Source organism: Salvia splendens, unplaced genomic scaffold (assembly GCF_004379255.2).
Source record: "Salvia splendens isolate huo1 unplaced genomic scaffold, SspV2 ctg179, whole genome shotgun sequence".
NCBI lineage: Eukaryota > Viridiplantae > Streptophyta > Magnoliopsida > Lamiales > Lamiaceae > Salvia > Salvia splendens.
In genome coordinates, this window is record NW_024598818.1 from 34,370 (window position 1) to 49,784 (window position 15,415).

At 35.7% G+C, this 15,415-nt stretch overlaps 1 protein-coding gene and 1 pseudogene across 1 annotated transcript; one reads left to right on the forward strand and one right to left on the reverse strand.

Moving 5' to 3' along the window:
• Positions 1–6,439: 6,439 nt before the first annotated feature.
• Positions 6,440–9,607, forward strand: LOC121789232 (hexokinase-1-like). The gene is made up of 9 exons (XM_042187736.1): positions 6,440–6,924; positions 7,300–7,450; positions 7,530–7,712; positions 7,790–7,864; positions 7,967–8,122; positions 8,205–8,303; positions 8,402–8,532; positions 8,876–8,957; positions 9,070–9,607. Exons 1-9 carry the CDS (start codon positions 6,653–6,655, stop codon positions 9,409–9,411), a joined length of 1,491 nt encoding a protein of 496 aa, XP_042043670.1. The 5' UTR covers positions 6,440–6,652; the 3' UTR covers positions 9,412–9,607.
• An 890-nt stretch (positions 9,608–10,497) lies between these two features.
• Positions 10,498–12,420, reverse strand: LOC121789230 (annotated as a pseudogene).
• Positions 12,421–15,415: the final 2,995 nt, after the last annotated feature.

A 15,415-nucleotide genomic window follows, 5' to 3' on the forward strand; every position in this document is an offset into this window, starting at 1 on the left:
GTAGTCGCTAGACTATCCCATAAGTCATACGCTGTTTCGTATTGCGATACCTCGTTTACGAGTTTGGCTTCGATGTTATTTATGATCCAATTGAAGCAGCAATCGTCCCTTTGTTGCCACCGATTGTAGCTTGGATCTGTCGGAGGGGGAGGGCCTGTAACTCCAGTGATGTGAGACGCCAAGCCCTTCCCTCGGATTCCCCGACTAATTAGTTTCGCCCATAACGGATAATTATCTCCGTTGAGCTTTTCAGCGAGGCGTACTTCGCCTAGTGATTCAACGGATGAAGGCTGGTGGCTTTGGTTGTTTTGAGACATACTTAGTCTCATGAACTCAGCGAATTGTTCGGCTGAAAGGGTGATTGGTGGGTTATTTTTCGGTGGTTTATCAGTTTCTGGATCTGACATGGTTGTTGGTTGTGTATTGCAGGTTTCAAAGGGTCGGGAAAGGTACTTGAGACGATGATGATGTTGTTCTGAGTCTCAAGCCCGAATCGTCCCGCTCTGGTACCATATTTAAGCTGATAACCGAGAGCTTATGGACTTTGAGAGACACATGTTTGGGAGAAGATATGTTTTTGGTTTATTTCAGTGTATGTAAGTCATCGATTCTTCTCCTATATGTAGGAGAAGAATACAACATATTTTTGATATACAATCAATCTATTCTAGGATCTGCTCTTACAAATAAATTACATATTATTCTCCTTTAATGCCGTTCCTTCCTTTGGTATGTTTTATTTGTGGTATGTTTGACATTTATCACAAAACAGAGAACAGATTTCCACATAAACACACCAAAATGACACCCAAGGGAATCGATTTTCTATTGATAATGAAATAACGAAGAACAACAAGAACTCTCTGTTACACTAGGCACAAAATGAAAGATAATGCCGAGGATCCTGGATCCTTAGCCCTTGTGAACAATCACACACATTGCATGAATAAAATGGAGTGGCCCTCTTTCCCTAAATAGATGACAGCTCCTCTTCTGTTACGTTAACTCATTCCCTTTTCCATCACTACCGTTTAATGCCATTCCCTCACCCCATTTGTACACGCCACATCGGATGCTACACATGCTTTATTCTATCTGGATCTCAACTTATTCTCCCACGTCAAATTGTTGCGTGCACCCATTCCTCTCTTATAGCTCAGCACGCAACACTGTGTTAGTTTGATTCATTTTACTTTGGGTTGTTGAATTTATGGAATGGATCATCGATCATTGATTGTGTATATTCTACATTTCATTTTCATTAGGGTTTGAGAGCAAAATGAGGGCTATAAAATTTTTGTTGTTGCTTTAATTTTATATTTTTTCGGAAATCTTTAATATTGACACTCTTTGTCGATGAAAGTTCTCAACTCGACCTCCCCTCAAGCTACATTTTTGCTATGCAGAACAATCATGTTAGAAGATGTGCTCTGGTAGATGAAAAGAATGGAAGAGTGAGAAGACCGCCATGTGTAGCATAACCATCATGTTCCAGGCCATCATTTAGAAAAGTGCTCTGGTAGTTTAGGAGATGAGTTTGGGCCATGGTGATAGAATTGAAGATCTCTAGCATTATTTTGGGGTAAGCTTCTCCCTTGAGAACTTTGTTGATAATGATAGATATCGTTTCCTTATGACACACTCATGTTATTAAAAATGATGTGTCTGTCTTGAGCAGAGACATCTAGTTATGGGTATTTTGACAAGGCACGAGTTCAGGCCAGAACACGCCCTGGATTTGCACCCGCTAGGGAAGCTCGTTGGAAGAAACTGAAGTGGTTGGAGCTAGCTATGTCCCCCTGAGCAGAAAGCTGCGAGGAATTTTCATCAATCCACATACATTAGTAAGTGGAAAGTGAGATGCTTAGTTCACCTAATCATGTACAACAGGAGGCTAGAGAACGCGCCTGAGGAGGGGCTTGTTCACAGGCTGGTGCGCGGCTGTGTGTGTCAGGGCTAGTCCTCGAGCTATGAGGGGTTGTGTGTCAGGGTTAGCTCGCTTGCCGAATGTATCACGAACTCCAATGTGTGTGTGTAAAAAAAATAGAGAAGCTAGAGTATCCCTTGTTTCTTGTGGGAATATGATTATAACTATGTTTGAGAAAGAGAGAAAGGAAAGACGAGAGAGTGAGTATGATTAATCTACTCCATGGGAAGGCAAATGGTTCTGTAATCATGCATCGTATCCCTTTGTAGGTTTACGTTAGACTTTATCATCACCTGCACAGAACTCCATGAAGTTACCAAGCCTCCCCGACTCATCTTGGAAACTGTTGGATTGTCTATTTCATGTTGCTGGTGATGGCTATCTTGCTCAGCGTGGGTCGTAGCAATGACTTCCCGGCAAAGAAATTCTTCATTGTGATTAAGTTAGTTGGCATTCACATCTACATCTATGTATGGCTGCATTGTTTCTTCAGTTTTTTATTGGATATAACTATATAAGCATTGTAGATTATTAATTGTCATCTTTTAGTTGAATTATGTATAATATAGTCATGAGTTTTGAATAATTTCTCATTTCTTTCGTTTTTGTTGAAGTAGCTCAGTGGACGATTAGTACGGTTGAATGTCAAAAGGACAGTTATTTATAATGATGAAATCCAATTCTAAATATGTCGAGTTACCAAACATAAGATTTGAAATTGTAATACAATTCTATATGAATTCCTTAAATATACCAAATAAAGGATTTGGATTGAATTGTAATTTAATTCCATCCAATTCAATTCCATAGAATTCCAATTCCAATTCCAATTCCAATTCCAATTCCAATTCCAATTCCAATTCCAATTCCGTTTGGTACCAAACGGAGCCTTGGAGGAATTGAATTTCTTGCATGCAACAGCAATGAAGTAGTGATGATCAGAGTGAGATAAAGATAGTCAACGATGTGACATACTACTCCATAAAATATGCAAAACTAAGATTTTCAAGTTTTGAAATTTGAATAGGGGATCGAACGAATTATGAATGACAGAATTAGGTCTCGTTGTAATAATAATAATTACACACAACTTTGACCGCAATCATAACAATAAGTCAATACCTGAAATTTCGAATGTTGAACATTTTATGAATAATTCAATCTGGCATTGAAAATTGGATGTAATATGATACTTTTCAGTAATAAAATTACTCCCGATAACCTCCGCTAAGGGATGTAATCAAATACAAACTCTAAATATTGTACAAACTTCAAACTATGATCTGGATCATTAGAAAATGTCAACAAATGACAAAAAATAGCAACAAAAAATATCAACACGGTGTCAATGGTTGATGCTATGTTGAAATTGTGTTGACACTGAATTGACATTGTGTTGCATCAAAATATTGAAATTTTCCACTGTGTTGACGTTGTGTTGATACTGTGTTGAAAAGTTTAGAGTTTATACAATATATAGAGTTTACATTTTATCACTACCTCCTCTGCTAATATATCTCATTTTTGCTAGTTTAGCCATCCAAAATTTTTTATCTTATTTTTAATTTACTATATCTAAACTTAAAAATCATCCCCAGTATTTGACAAAATTACACCAAATATAATTTAAAATAAAGAGGGAATATCTTTTTTGGTCCGCGCACTTTGCCAATGTATCATTTTTGGTCCGTAACATTTCAAAATAGTATTTGAGGTCCATAAACATCGATTTAATATCATGTGAACTACTTTTTCACTGTTTTAATTTTTTTGGGCGTAAATACTCTCAAGGCCACAAAGGACATTTCAGTCTATTTACACTCTCTTCTTCATTAATAGTATTATTTAATTTATCTCTTTCTCTTTCTCTTTCTCTTTCTTCTTCCCCTTTATTCCTTCTCTTTTTTCTTCAAGTTCACGTTTTTGAAGACATACTTCCTATTGGGGGAAGAAGAAAGAAAGAAAAATTAAATATTTTAGTGAAGAAGTGAGAGTAAATAGATAGAATAGCACTTCATGTGAGGCTATGATATCCCCCAAAAAAATAAAAAACAGTTAAAGAAATGGTACATTAGATTCGTAGGGCATTGTAATTGTATCATAGTGTTTTGCAGCTCATGTGAGCCTGTTCTTTAACTCTTTCTTTAGAGCCACCGTGATGAACTAGAATTCATGGTTTGGAGGTTTGGTTTTGATAGTTGATTTTGAGAGTTTTGGTCTTATATGTGTTGTAGGTTTGTTCAATGAATTGGAGGGTTTGTTTGAATATTATACTGTACAGTATATGCAATGCATGTGTGATGATTTCATGAGTTTTTGATAAAGTTATCTCTTTAATTGGTTGGAGGTTTTACACTGGATGTTTTTATTTGATGCATGTCATGTGTATTTGTTGGGTTTTGGCTAATGATGTTCAAGTTGAGGTTTATTTGCGCTAGCTAGTGATAATTTACTACTACCTCTGTCTAATAGAATTATAGGTTAATTACAAATGATACAAATTTTAATATTTAATTGAGGAGAAAAATTAGTTGGAATAAAAGAATAGATGGTTGGATCCATAGATGATAAAGTAAAAGAGGAGAAAAAGTTTCCATAAATAGATATGAGCTTTTTCTATGGGACGAACAAAAAAAATTCAATCTATCTCTATAGGACAGAGATAGTACTAATATTAAAATTGGTATAGAAAGAAATGAGTACTCCCTATCCAAGCCCCTTGGCCTAGCGGTAAAGGATGCTGGATACCGCGTCCATCCTGGAGGTCTCGAGTTCGAACCCTGGGTGGCGTAATTTATCTTTCCTCCTTGTTGTAGGAGTTGATTTGTAATTTCTCCTTCATATATATGATATAAATATATGAAGTTAATTTTGAAAAAAAAAAAAGAAAAAAAAAAAGAAATGAGTACTCCCTCCGGTCCTCAACAGAAGTCCCATTTTTTACTAGCACGAATTTTAAGTTTGTTTGACTTTGTAAATGAAAGTGGTAGAAAAAGTTAATAGAATGTGAGATTTATTTTTATATATTGATTTTATAATAAAATATGAGTGAAATAAGTTAGTGGTATGTGAAGTCCACTTGCTAAAAATAGTAAAAGTGAAATGAGATTTTTAATATGGACCAGACGAAATTGACAAAATGAGACTTCTATTTGAGATTCGATAGTTTTTAGAAGGTAAAGATAAGAAGCTAATTAGGATTGGAATTTGGAACCAAGATGATATCACAATTCACAAGTATATTTATTTATGTAGTTAGTCAATAGCTTGTGTACTCATACTTTTCTGGTTTTAAAAGGTCAACGGTTAGCCCTCCTATTAAATGGAGTATGTATGTAAATTACCAATAATCATATTTATCTATGTAATTGGTGAGACTGGAGTGCTATTTCATTTTTTATTTATTTATATTATATATTCACATTCACGTAATACATGTGCGATAGATAATGATATCACGTGTAATTATATCGCTATTCAAATAAGTAACTTTTCTTATTGATAAATTAACAAAATTAATATTTTCTCCAAAGCTTGTGAAACTTTTTGCTAAACTTTCTAAATTACTATATTAACTACTTGCAATACAACTTATATCAAGCAAACATACTATTCAGATAAAATTGTGTATTTCCTTAATTCCTTTGGCAATAGAGGAATTAAATTTAATAAATCCATCAAAATTAAGCAAAAAGAAATGAAGATCTCCAAAAATAGGGGTAATTACATGTTTCATACAAAATGTTTTACCTTTGTTTTAATTTAATACAAAAAGTATTAAGTTTACATATTTTATACAAAAGTTTACTTAGTGTTTTAAATTAATACATTCCATTAAATATTTTAAACATCATTAGTTAGTTTATAATTTGTCCAACTTATCATCATAATAAAAGAATAATTAAAGATTTAATATAATTAACCACTCTAAAAAATAACAGTCAATATCAATTCTTCCAGCAATTGATCATGGTTTTAAAAAAATCTATATCTCAATTTACTCTATTTTTATTGTATTCTTTATAGAACATAATATAAAATAAGTCCATATTTCATCTTTACAAAATGACTAATTTAAGCTTCAAATACATAATATTTAATTTTTTAAAAAAAGATTCAATATCTTTTTGGTTGTATTCTCCATTGTTACATGAGAAAGCTTCGACAATAAAATGCAATTCACTAATTTGATGGTGAGGTGTGGTGATTTTTTTCTATGTATTTTTCATTTTTGTGAGTATTAAATTAATCTGTGTTTGAAATAATTAATGAAAAGTTTTAATTTTAAACTTTTTTGTATAAATTTGAAACATTGATGAAACTTTTTGTATGTATGATGTAATTGGAAGTAACGGTGTTAGTAGAGACTTAATGAAATATATTATTTTATAATACTAATTAAACTTTTTATATGAAATATATAAATTTAATATTTTTATATTAAATTGAAAGTAAAACATTTTGTATACATGTAATTATCCCAAAAATAGGGAGACAGAGCATCAATGGCGGACTTTCCACCTCGACACTTAAAAGTTGAAACTAAAGAAAACTCACTCACAATTAAACACTCCCTTTCCATTCTTTCTCGTTCCAGAATAAACCCCAATTTCTCTATTTTCCCGTGATTTGACTATTTCCCAACTCATTTCTTCAATTCTTTCGTTTCTTGATTCTTGCACCACAAAGCTCCAAGCATCTAATCTTTTCTTTCCTAATCCGGTTATGGGGAAGGTGGCGGTCGGGGTGGCGGTGATCGGCACCGCGGCGGTGGTGGCTGCGGCGGCACTGCTGGTGCGGCAGCGGATGAGGAGTTCTGGGAGGTGGGCCCGGACGAGGGCGCTGGTCAAGGAATTTGACGAGAAATGTGGGACCCCCGATGCCAAATTGAAGCAGATTGCAGATGCCATGACTGTTGAAATGCATGCTGGTTTAGCATCTGAGGGTGGCAGCAAGCTCAAGATGCTCATCAGTTTTGTCGATAATCTCCCCACTGGGTATAAATTATAACCTCTCTCTGCTTCAATGTGTGTTTGTGTGTGTGTGAGAGAGAGATCTTGAGTCTTTTTATGTGTTTTTTGATGTGGATGGAGAATTTGTGAAGTCTGTTTTTTTAAGAATGTGGAACGCCTTGTTTTTCTTGTTTGTTTTGAGTGAAATAGGAGATTCTTGTCTGCTTAGATGATGAGCTCTGTTGTAGGCAAACGCTAGCCTTTTTCTATGTTGTTTAGTCTGATCATGAATCCTAGGTTTTCAAGAATGATTGTATAAGTACTTTTGTGCTAAAACAAGGGCGATGAACGTTGTTTGCGCTTGTCGTTTTAGATGTGTATTGTTTGTGTTTGATGTGCATTTGCATTTTCCTACACCAGAGATGAGGAAGGAGTCTTTTATGCACTAGATCTCGGGGGGTCAAACTTCCGTGTGTTGCGTGTTGAGTTAGGAGGCAGAGAACGCGGTGTTGTCCATCAGGAATTTGCTGAAGCATCAATCCCCCCTGCGCTGATGAGTGCAAGCTCGGATGTGAGGAATTGCTTATTGTTCCTTTAGTTGGAAAGAGTTGTAACCACATTATTGAAACAGCCAAACCTGCTATTTTCAGGCACTTTTTGATTACATTGCGGAGAAGCTTGCTGAATTTGTGGCTGACGAAGAACGGTTATATGAACAACCTGCTGGGAAGGAGAGGGAATTGGGGTTCACTTTCTCATTCCCGGTGATGCAGAATTCTATAAACTCTGGAACTCTAATTAGGTGGACAAAAGGATTCTCTATTGATGACACGGTACTACTTCGTCTTGAGCACATTTACTCGTTTACTTTTTGTTAGTTCATTATTCATATTTCCATTGATCATTGCAGGTCGGCCAAGACGTGGTGGCTGAATTAACAAAAGCCTTGAAGAGAAAGGGTGTTGATATGCGGGTGGCAGCTTTGGTGCGTTTGTGTTTTTTAGTTTCATAGATCACTTTTGAGTATCATGTATCCTCAAATATTCATTTCAGATACTTTTGTTTCCGTTTGTGATGATCATGGCAGGTCAATGACACGATTGGAACATTAGCCGGAGGAAGACATTCCGATCCAGATGTTACTATTGCTGTAATATTGGGTACTGGATCGAATGCTGCATATGTTGAACGCGCTCAAGCCATACCAAAATGGCACGGTCCTTTGCCTAAATCCGGTGAAATGGTTAGCAAATGATCTTATGCATTAAACAGTTAATTTGATCGGTCAAACGAATTGTTCAAAACTCAAATTGTACACAACTCAGGCTATAAACATGGAGTGGGGCAACTTCAGATCGTCACATCTCCCGCTGACAGAGTATGACTATGCAATGGACACTGATAGCCTGAATCCGGGTGAACAGGTAGACATGTCTCATTCGATTATTCAACTGCATAACTCCATTATTTTTTATTCAACTACCAAACTCCACAAATAACTACATTATTTATGCATATGCAGATGTTTGAGAAGCTAATTTCTGGGATGTACTTGGGAGAAATTTTACGCCGAGTTTTACTTAGGTTGGCTGAAGAAGTTAGTTTTTTTGGTGATGAAGTTCCAGCCAAACTCAAGATTCCGTATATTTTGAGGTATTTCCATGAAGAAATGAGTTTTATAATCTCTTCGCGATGATCGTTTCAATCTTAGTACTATCGTAGTTTTCTTGCCTAAAAACTTGAATTTGGTAGGAATATTAGAACCACATTACATGATTAATGCCTTCTATCTACGTTTGAAACTGCGAACAAAGAAAATAATTGATGTATATGTACAATATAGCCGATCAGAAGCCGTCTTCTGTGTATGTGAAGAGAAGATATAAAGAAGAAGATGGTCTTATTTGGTCACATACTGTTACTCTGCTTGCTTATTATGTCGAATTTTTATTTAGTAAAAGAAAAACAAAGGCTTGAATTCGAATCCTGTATGCAGGACTCCTGAAATGTCGGCTATGCATCAGGATACATCGTCTGATCTGAGGGTGGTGTATGAAAAACTGAAGAGTATACTGGAGGTACAGTTTGTTTTCTGCGCTCGTTTGAACGCCTTGCAAACAAGCCACAAGTTGTTTGATCTCAAGCAGGAAGTATTTATGACAATGTATCGTGTCTCTGATTTTTACGCAGATATCTCATATCTCCGTGAAGAAGAGGAGGGTGGTGATCGAGCTCTGCAACATAATCGCGACACGTGGGGCCCGTCTTGCGGCCGCAGGCATCTTGGGGGTATTGAAGAAGACGGGGAGGGACTCTGTCAAGGGCAATGGAGAGAAGACTATGATAGCCATGGATGGTGGCTTGTATGAGCACTACACAGAGTACAGAAAGTGCTTAGAGAACACGGTGTTCGAGCTGTTCGGGGACACCACCAAATCGAGCGTCGTGTTCGAGCACTTCAACGATGGGTCGGGCATCGGCGCAGCTCTTCTCGCTGCTTCCCATTCGCTCTATCTCGAAGAGACGTCGTGAGAAATCTCGGGTTTGTTTTTCTTTCCTTTGCACTATTTTTCAAGTGGAGAATGATAGAGAACTCTCAGTTCTCTTTGAGAAGTAGAGATGGTGATGATACATTGAGGAATGTTCTCTTTAATAAGTGAATATTGTGGAAGAATATGTGAATAGTATAGTGTTTGAGTTGTGGATGCGCTGGTATAGATTCCGATCACTCACGGTTCCATAGTAATAGAAGTGTTTCTTTTTGGCACGCGATTTAAGAAAAATTATGTTGATTGAGTTAAGTAATGAAGAATAAAGTATGAAATGAAAAAAGTAGAGAGATAAAGAGTGGATAAAATAAGAGAGAGAGTAGTACTACAAAGCTATTGAACATAATTTTATTGACCCAATCATATACTCTATCTAGGATAAAAAATGCAATTTATTAATGACACCTTTTCCAATCTAATCCTTATTAATATCCATAAAGATAGACTCTCTCCACCCGCTACTTATAGTTTCATTTTGACTTGGCATGAGTTTTAAAAAATGCGAGTATAATGAGTTAGGTGAATAGTGGGTCCCTGGGTCCCTTTACCTAAAATGGTTAAAAAGCAAATGGAGTTTTAAATCGCGAACATCCCAAAATAGCAAAATGAGATATTTTTTCGCTGACGGAGGGATAACAACTTGGAATCTATATTGTTGACACGGTAAGATAGGAAGTGAGGATGAAGCACATCTCAATTGAAATATTGAGATAAAATGTTTCTCCTTTTATAGTATTTCCTCTGTCCCACTTAAGATGTATATATTTCCTTTTTAGTTTGTCCAATCAAAATGTTCACTTTCTATATTTAAAAATAAATCTCTCCTCTCTCCCCATTAAAATATTCAACTATTTTTTTCTTTCTACTTACTACGCCTAACATTTTCTCATAAAATTTCGTGTCACTCAAGAATGTGAATATCTTGAGTGAGACAGAGGGAGTAGGTCAAGTGTTCAAGTCATTATGGAGGTACTATCTATTGCCAATACAAGAATTTTGTTTTTTTAGATTATTTTGGATTTACAAGGACAAATCTAGTTGTTGTAGAGTAGTAGTATTAGGTAAAGAATGAAGAAAACAGAAACAGACAGAAATGCAATTAAAATCTGGAGAATAAAAGATTGCAGTTACATATGATTCTACAGAGATTGAGGATTTTGAAACAAAGTTTATGGTACATTTGATTGATCCCTGCATGGAATTAAATAAAAGTAGCCATTGTCTATGATAGGCTAATTTGGTGGTGTAGAAGCCATATGCTTCCTCTGTTTATCTCCACCTGCAAGAAACAAATGGAGTTGGAATAATTTTGTGTAAGAAAAGAGGGTGGAATCACAACAACTCACCACGCAACAACGTGGGGAGCTCCGAGCTTTTCAAGACGCGCAGCCTCTTGACAGTCGACAGGAACATGCTGCAAGATTTAGTACTATTTGTAAGGATGAGTGATCAAGGTTGAACAAGATCAGTTGTATGATAATGAGAAAAAAAGGCATGGATGCTTACTGCCAAGGGACATCTCCAACGAGCATCCGGTCCCCTTCGTTATCCTCATACACGAGGGTGTATCCCCGATTCCCATCCAGTAATCCTCTCATCGCCTTCCCTTGATCCCCTTGAGCTGCACAAAACAATCAAGAATACAACATGTGATTCCGCAGCCGCCACAAAGGGACCATATGGCTAGTTAGGTTGGCTCACCGGCAAGGAGGCCCCTAAAGAGCTCATCAACAGCAAACGAGAGCTTCTCGTAGCTATCATACGCGATGAGATCCACTTTCCTTCCAATTGGAATACCATCCATGTTTATCTTTACAAACATGGTTTTCCTGCAGTTTTCTTTAGCTTTCGAATGGATTTTGTCCTCAACCGCCGGTTTAGAAGAACCGCCAGCTAGATTTTTTCGAAAAGAGCGGATAGGCGGCCCATCCGACCACTGCCGGCGCAGTCCTATAGTTTTATGAAGCACTTATAAAGATTTGTTTTTTCATTTTTCTCATAAACATAAGTTCAAGAATGCATATGTTGTAGTCATCTTCAACTTTGCCTAATTGAATCTATGGAATGGATCACATGATGTATTAATTAAACAAGATAAGAGATTCATGTGACTGTGCCACAAGACATAAATATAAAAAAACAGAAATTAATGCTGATTCTTACATAAAACAGATATGAAACCTCATAAACTATGTGAAACAGAACCCCCTGGACCACTGAAACAATGTATAAAACAAGAGACAAAAAATTAGATAAAAATAAAGAAAAAGAAAACAAGAAACTAAGCTGAATCACCTTTTCTGAGCACTGTTGTTGGGCACAGCTAGATTTGCAGGTGTAAATGTCTTTTTTTCTAGATTTTTCAAATCTGGAGCTGCTCTACTGCTACAGGGCTGTGACTCAAGGTGGAGAAAATGAGAAGATGCCTGCTGCTGCCATGGATTTTGAGCAAATCTTGAGGGATTTTTGTTTGTCCAATCTTGACCTGGTGGAGCAAGGCTTAGTTCAAGCTTCTTCTCTTCTGAAAATGCTGAGATTCTAGCATGCACTTCTTCTTTCTCTTTGGTGACCAAATCAAGAAACTGGCAACACCCTTCATCTTTTCTTGAATAGCCCTCCATATTTGTTAACACTATAATATCCCACTAAGAAAGTTTTCTGCTTCAAAAATTTATACATCAAGAAACTAAAATGTGAAACCTCATAAAAAGTGATCTGTATCAAAACCCTCCATTTATGTTAACTATAATACCCCACTAAGAAAGTTTTCTGCTTCAAAGATATATACATCAAGAAACTGAAATGGTAAACCTCACAAAATAGTGATCTTTATCAAAATCTTACTTGAAATTCTTAGACTTCCAAAAACGCACATTCTTGAATTAAAGGTTGCAAAAAGACAAGGACAAATCTTGTTTGAGAAAAGGAAAAGAATCAAGAACTAGACAAGTTTTAATGAAGAGAGAAAGAGAGAGCTATTTGTTTAGAATGATTTATCTTGTCTCCACTCTGTTCTCTCTCCTTGTGCATTGCCTTTTTAATAGTAGTAGTATTAAAAACTCTTGGTTGTTAATTTTACCAACAACATAAAAAAAACAAGAATTTGTTGGAAAAAATAAGTAAGGAGAGCCCTGAAAAACAGGAAAAGGATTAGAACATTATGCACGCAACCAAGGCAGGATTATATATTATTATTAATTAATTAAATGTATGGCTTTGTTGGATGAAGAAGCAAAGCATGCTAATAAACCCTGTATTTCTATGTGTCATCAAATGAAACAGTGACACAAATACAATGTAGGAGTAGGACTCGAGAATATAGCACACTGCCCCAAAAACATCCCCCCTTTACTTAAATTTCGAAAGTAGAAATACCCTTTAAAGTTAATCAAGAAAAAGATTAAAAAAACAACTAGTGCTCTTGCCTCTTGTGATTTGTGACTTTTATCAAAGATTAAAAAAAAACCTCTCGTAATTAACAGTTTAAAATACTACTCACTTTACAAATTTGAAGTAGAAAATAGAAAATCTAGTGGTTTGCCGACCAAGTATGAAGGAAGGTGGTAGAGAGTAGAGTACAAGATATGAAGCGGGAGGGATGGTACAAGTCGATGAAGCAGAGATTAAAGCAGCATTTAATCCTACGGCCGCTCATGTGTTTGTAGTTTTTACTTGACCTTATCACTGCATGCTGTGCATGCACAGTTTCAAACTATTATGGATTCTATTTGAATAATCCCTCCTCTTTTTTAAAAATAGGAATTTTTTACTCGGTGCGGATTTTAATGAAAAATCGATAATATAATTGAAATATTTTTTTTTCCCTTTTTTCTGCTTAAAATAAGAGAAATATAAAGAAATAGTATTGCCAAAAAAAGAGAAATGATTCAACTACTTTGAGAAAACTCAAAAGGAATACGACTCAATTACCTTGGAACGAAAGGAGTATATATTAAGTATTCTCTATGTCCCCCATTTGCCATTTCGTCCGTCCCACATTAATTGTCCACTTTCAATTTTATCATAAATGCTAAGTAGGTCTCACATTCCACTAATTTATTTCACTAACATTTTATTATAAAATCAATAAATAAAGTGAGACTCATATTCCACTAACTTTTTAACCTACTTTCTTTTGCATTTCTTAAAATCCGTGTCGCAACCAAAGGGGACAATTAATGGGGGACGAAGGGAGTACTAACTTGATTTGGTAAAAGTTTTAAGAAATGTAATGGAAAGTGGGTAGAAAAAAATTAGTGAAGTGTGTGTACTACTAGTTTTAAAATAAAGTGTGAATGTGATGAATTAGTGCAATGTGAGGTCTGTTAGCAAAATATTAAAATGTAAATAAGACACTTAATTATGAACGGACGAAAAAAAACTTGAAACACTTAATTGTGAATGGAGAAATAGTACATACTCCATCTGTCCCAAAGAATATGCACTTTGGGTTCATCACGAGTTTTTAATACAAAATTGGTGAAGTAAGAGATAGGTAGAGAGAAAATTAATTAAAGTATTGTTAGTGGAGAATGAGTAGTACCTCATTAGAAAAAAAGAGTTTTCAAAATTGAAAAGTGCATATTCTTGTGGTTCAAAATTGAAAAGTGCATATTCTTATGGGATGGACTAAAAATGTCACGACCACAACTCCCTAGTCAAAGAAGCGTAGCTATTTCGCGACTAACCTTACTAAATGGTCTCAAGTCATCATAGATGATACTTAATTCAAGGAAACATTGTCTGAATATGATTAAGGATACAACCATATCGAATAAGAGTAATTTCTGGGTGACTAGTCTTTTCTAAAGCAAATTCTAGATCTTGCAGCGGAAGGGTACCTAGACGATGTAATATGTATGAAGACATACTACATCAGCTACCTTACTTCTTAATTTATTTTCTTTCCCAACACCCTCCTCCGCTTCGACAACGATCAACTTGCACATTAAGAAAAAATAATATGCAGGGCTGAGTACTTGGTATACTCAGTGGGCTCATGCCGAAAATATTTCTTTCTAGTTGTCAGCCAACTTGAGTGAACACGGAATTTTTATTTGAAAAATCTTTCCCGATCACCTAAAACTTTTATTTCTTTCTGAAAGTAGACTGCAGTCATAAAACTTCTTATGAAATACCATATCTGATCTGTGTGAACCGGGAATGTGGCCATATTCCACGACGGTCACTGGACCGGCCAACGCAGGCGCTAGCACACGGTCCCTATGTGTACACTAGTCCGAGTAAGGTTTTCAGCCCTACTGGGACCCGAATTCGATTTACCTGATCTGGCATATCCAACAGATAGGCAATCATAAATAAACTAGGCATGACAACTCATCTCAAAATATTCATGTTTTCACATAAAACACATTTCTGAAAGAAAGAAGCCCACAGCGTTTGCTTAAACTCTTTCAAACGGGCGCTTCCTGACTTGAGATTACTCTTTCAAATAGATAAAGTATAAATTTATTAGTATTATATTCATTATTTAATGTGGTGTATATATGCAATTTACCTCGCCACAACAATATATAATGGTGGCGTTCATAATACGTTGTATTACCTACTTTTTGCTTAATTTAAATGTGTTTGAGAACTTGTAATTGGAGCTATGGAATTGGATTGGAGGCTCCAATTCCAATTCCATTGTTTGGTATCACAAAAATGTATAGAATTGGAATTGAATTATAATTCCAAATTTTTTAATTTTGTGATTTGAATTCCATATCAAAAGTAGAAAATTAGAATTCCAAATAGTCATAAAATTAGATAGCTTCACTATATACCCACTACACACATTTCACACACACTACACACATTTTACACACACACACACACACACACACACACACATTTCACACACTACACACATTTCACATACTACACGCACTACACATTTCATACACTACACAAATTTCACACACTACAAACACTACACAAATTTCACACATTTCCCGCACTACACACGTTTCACACACTACACA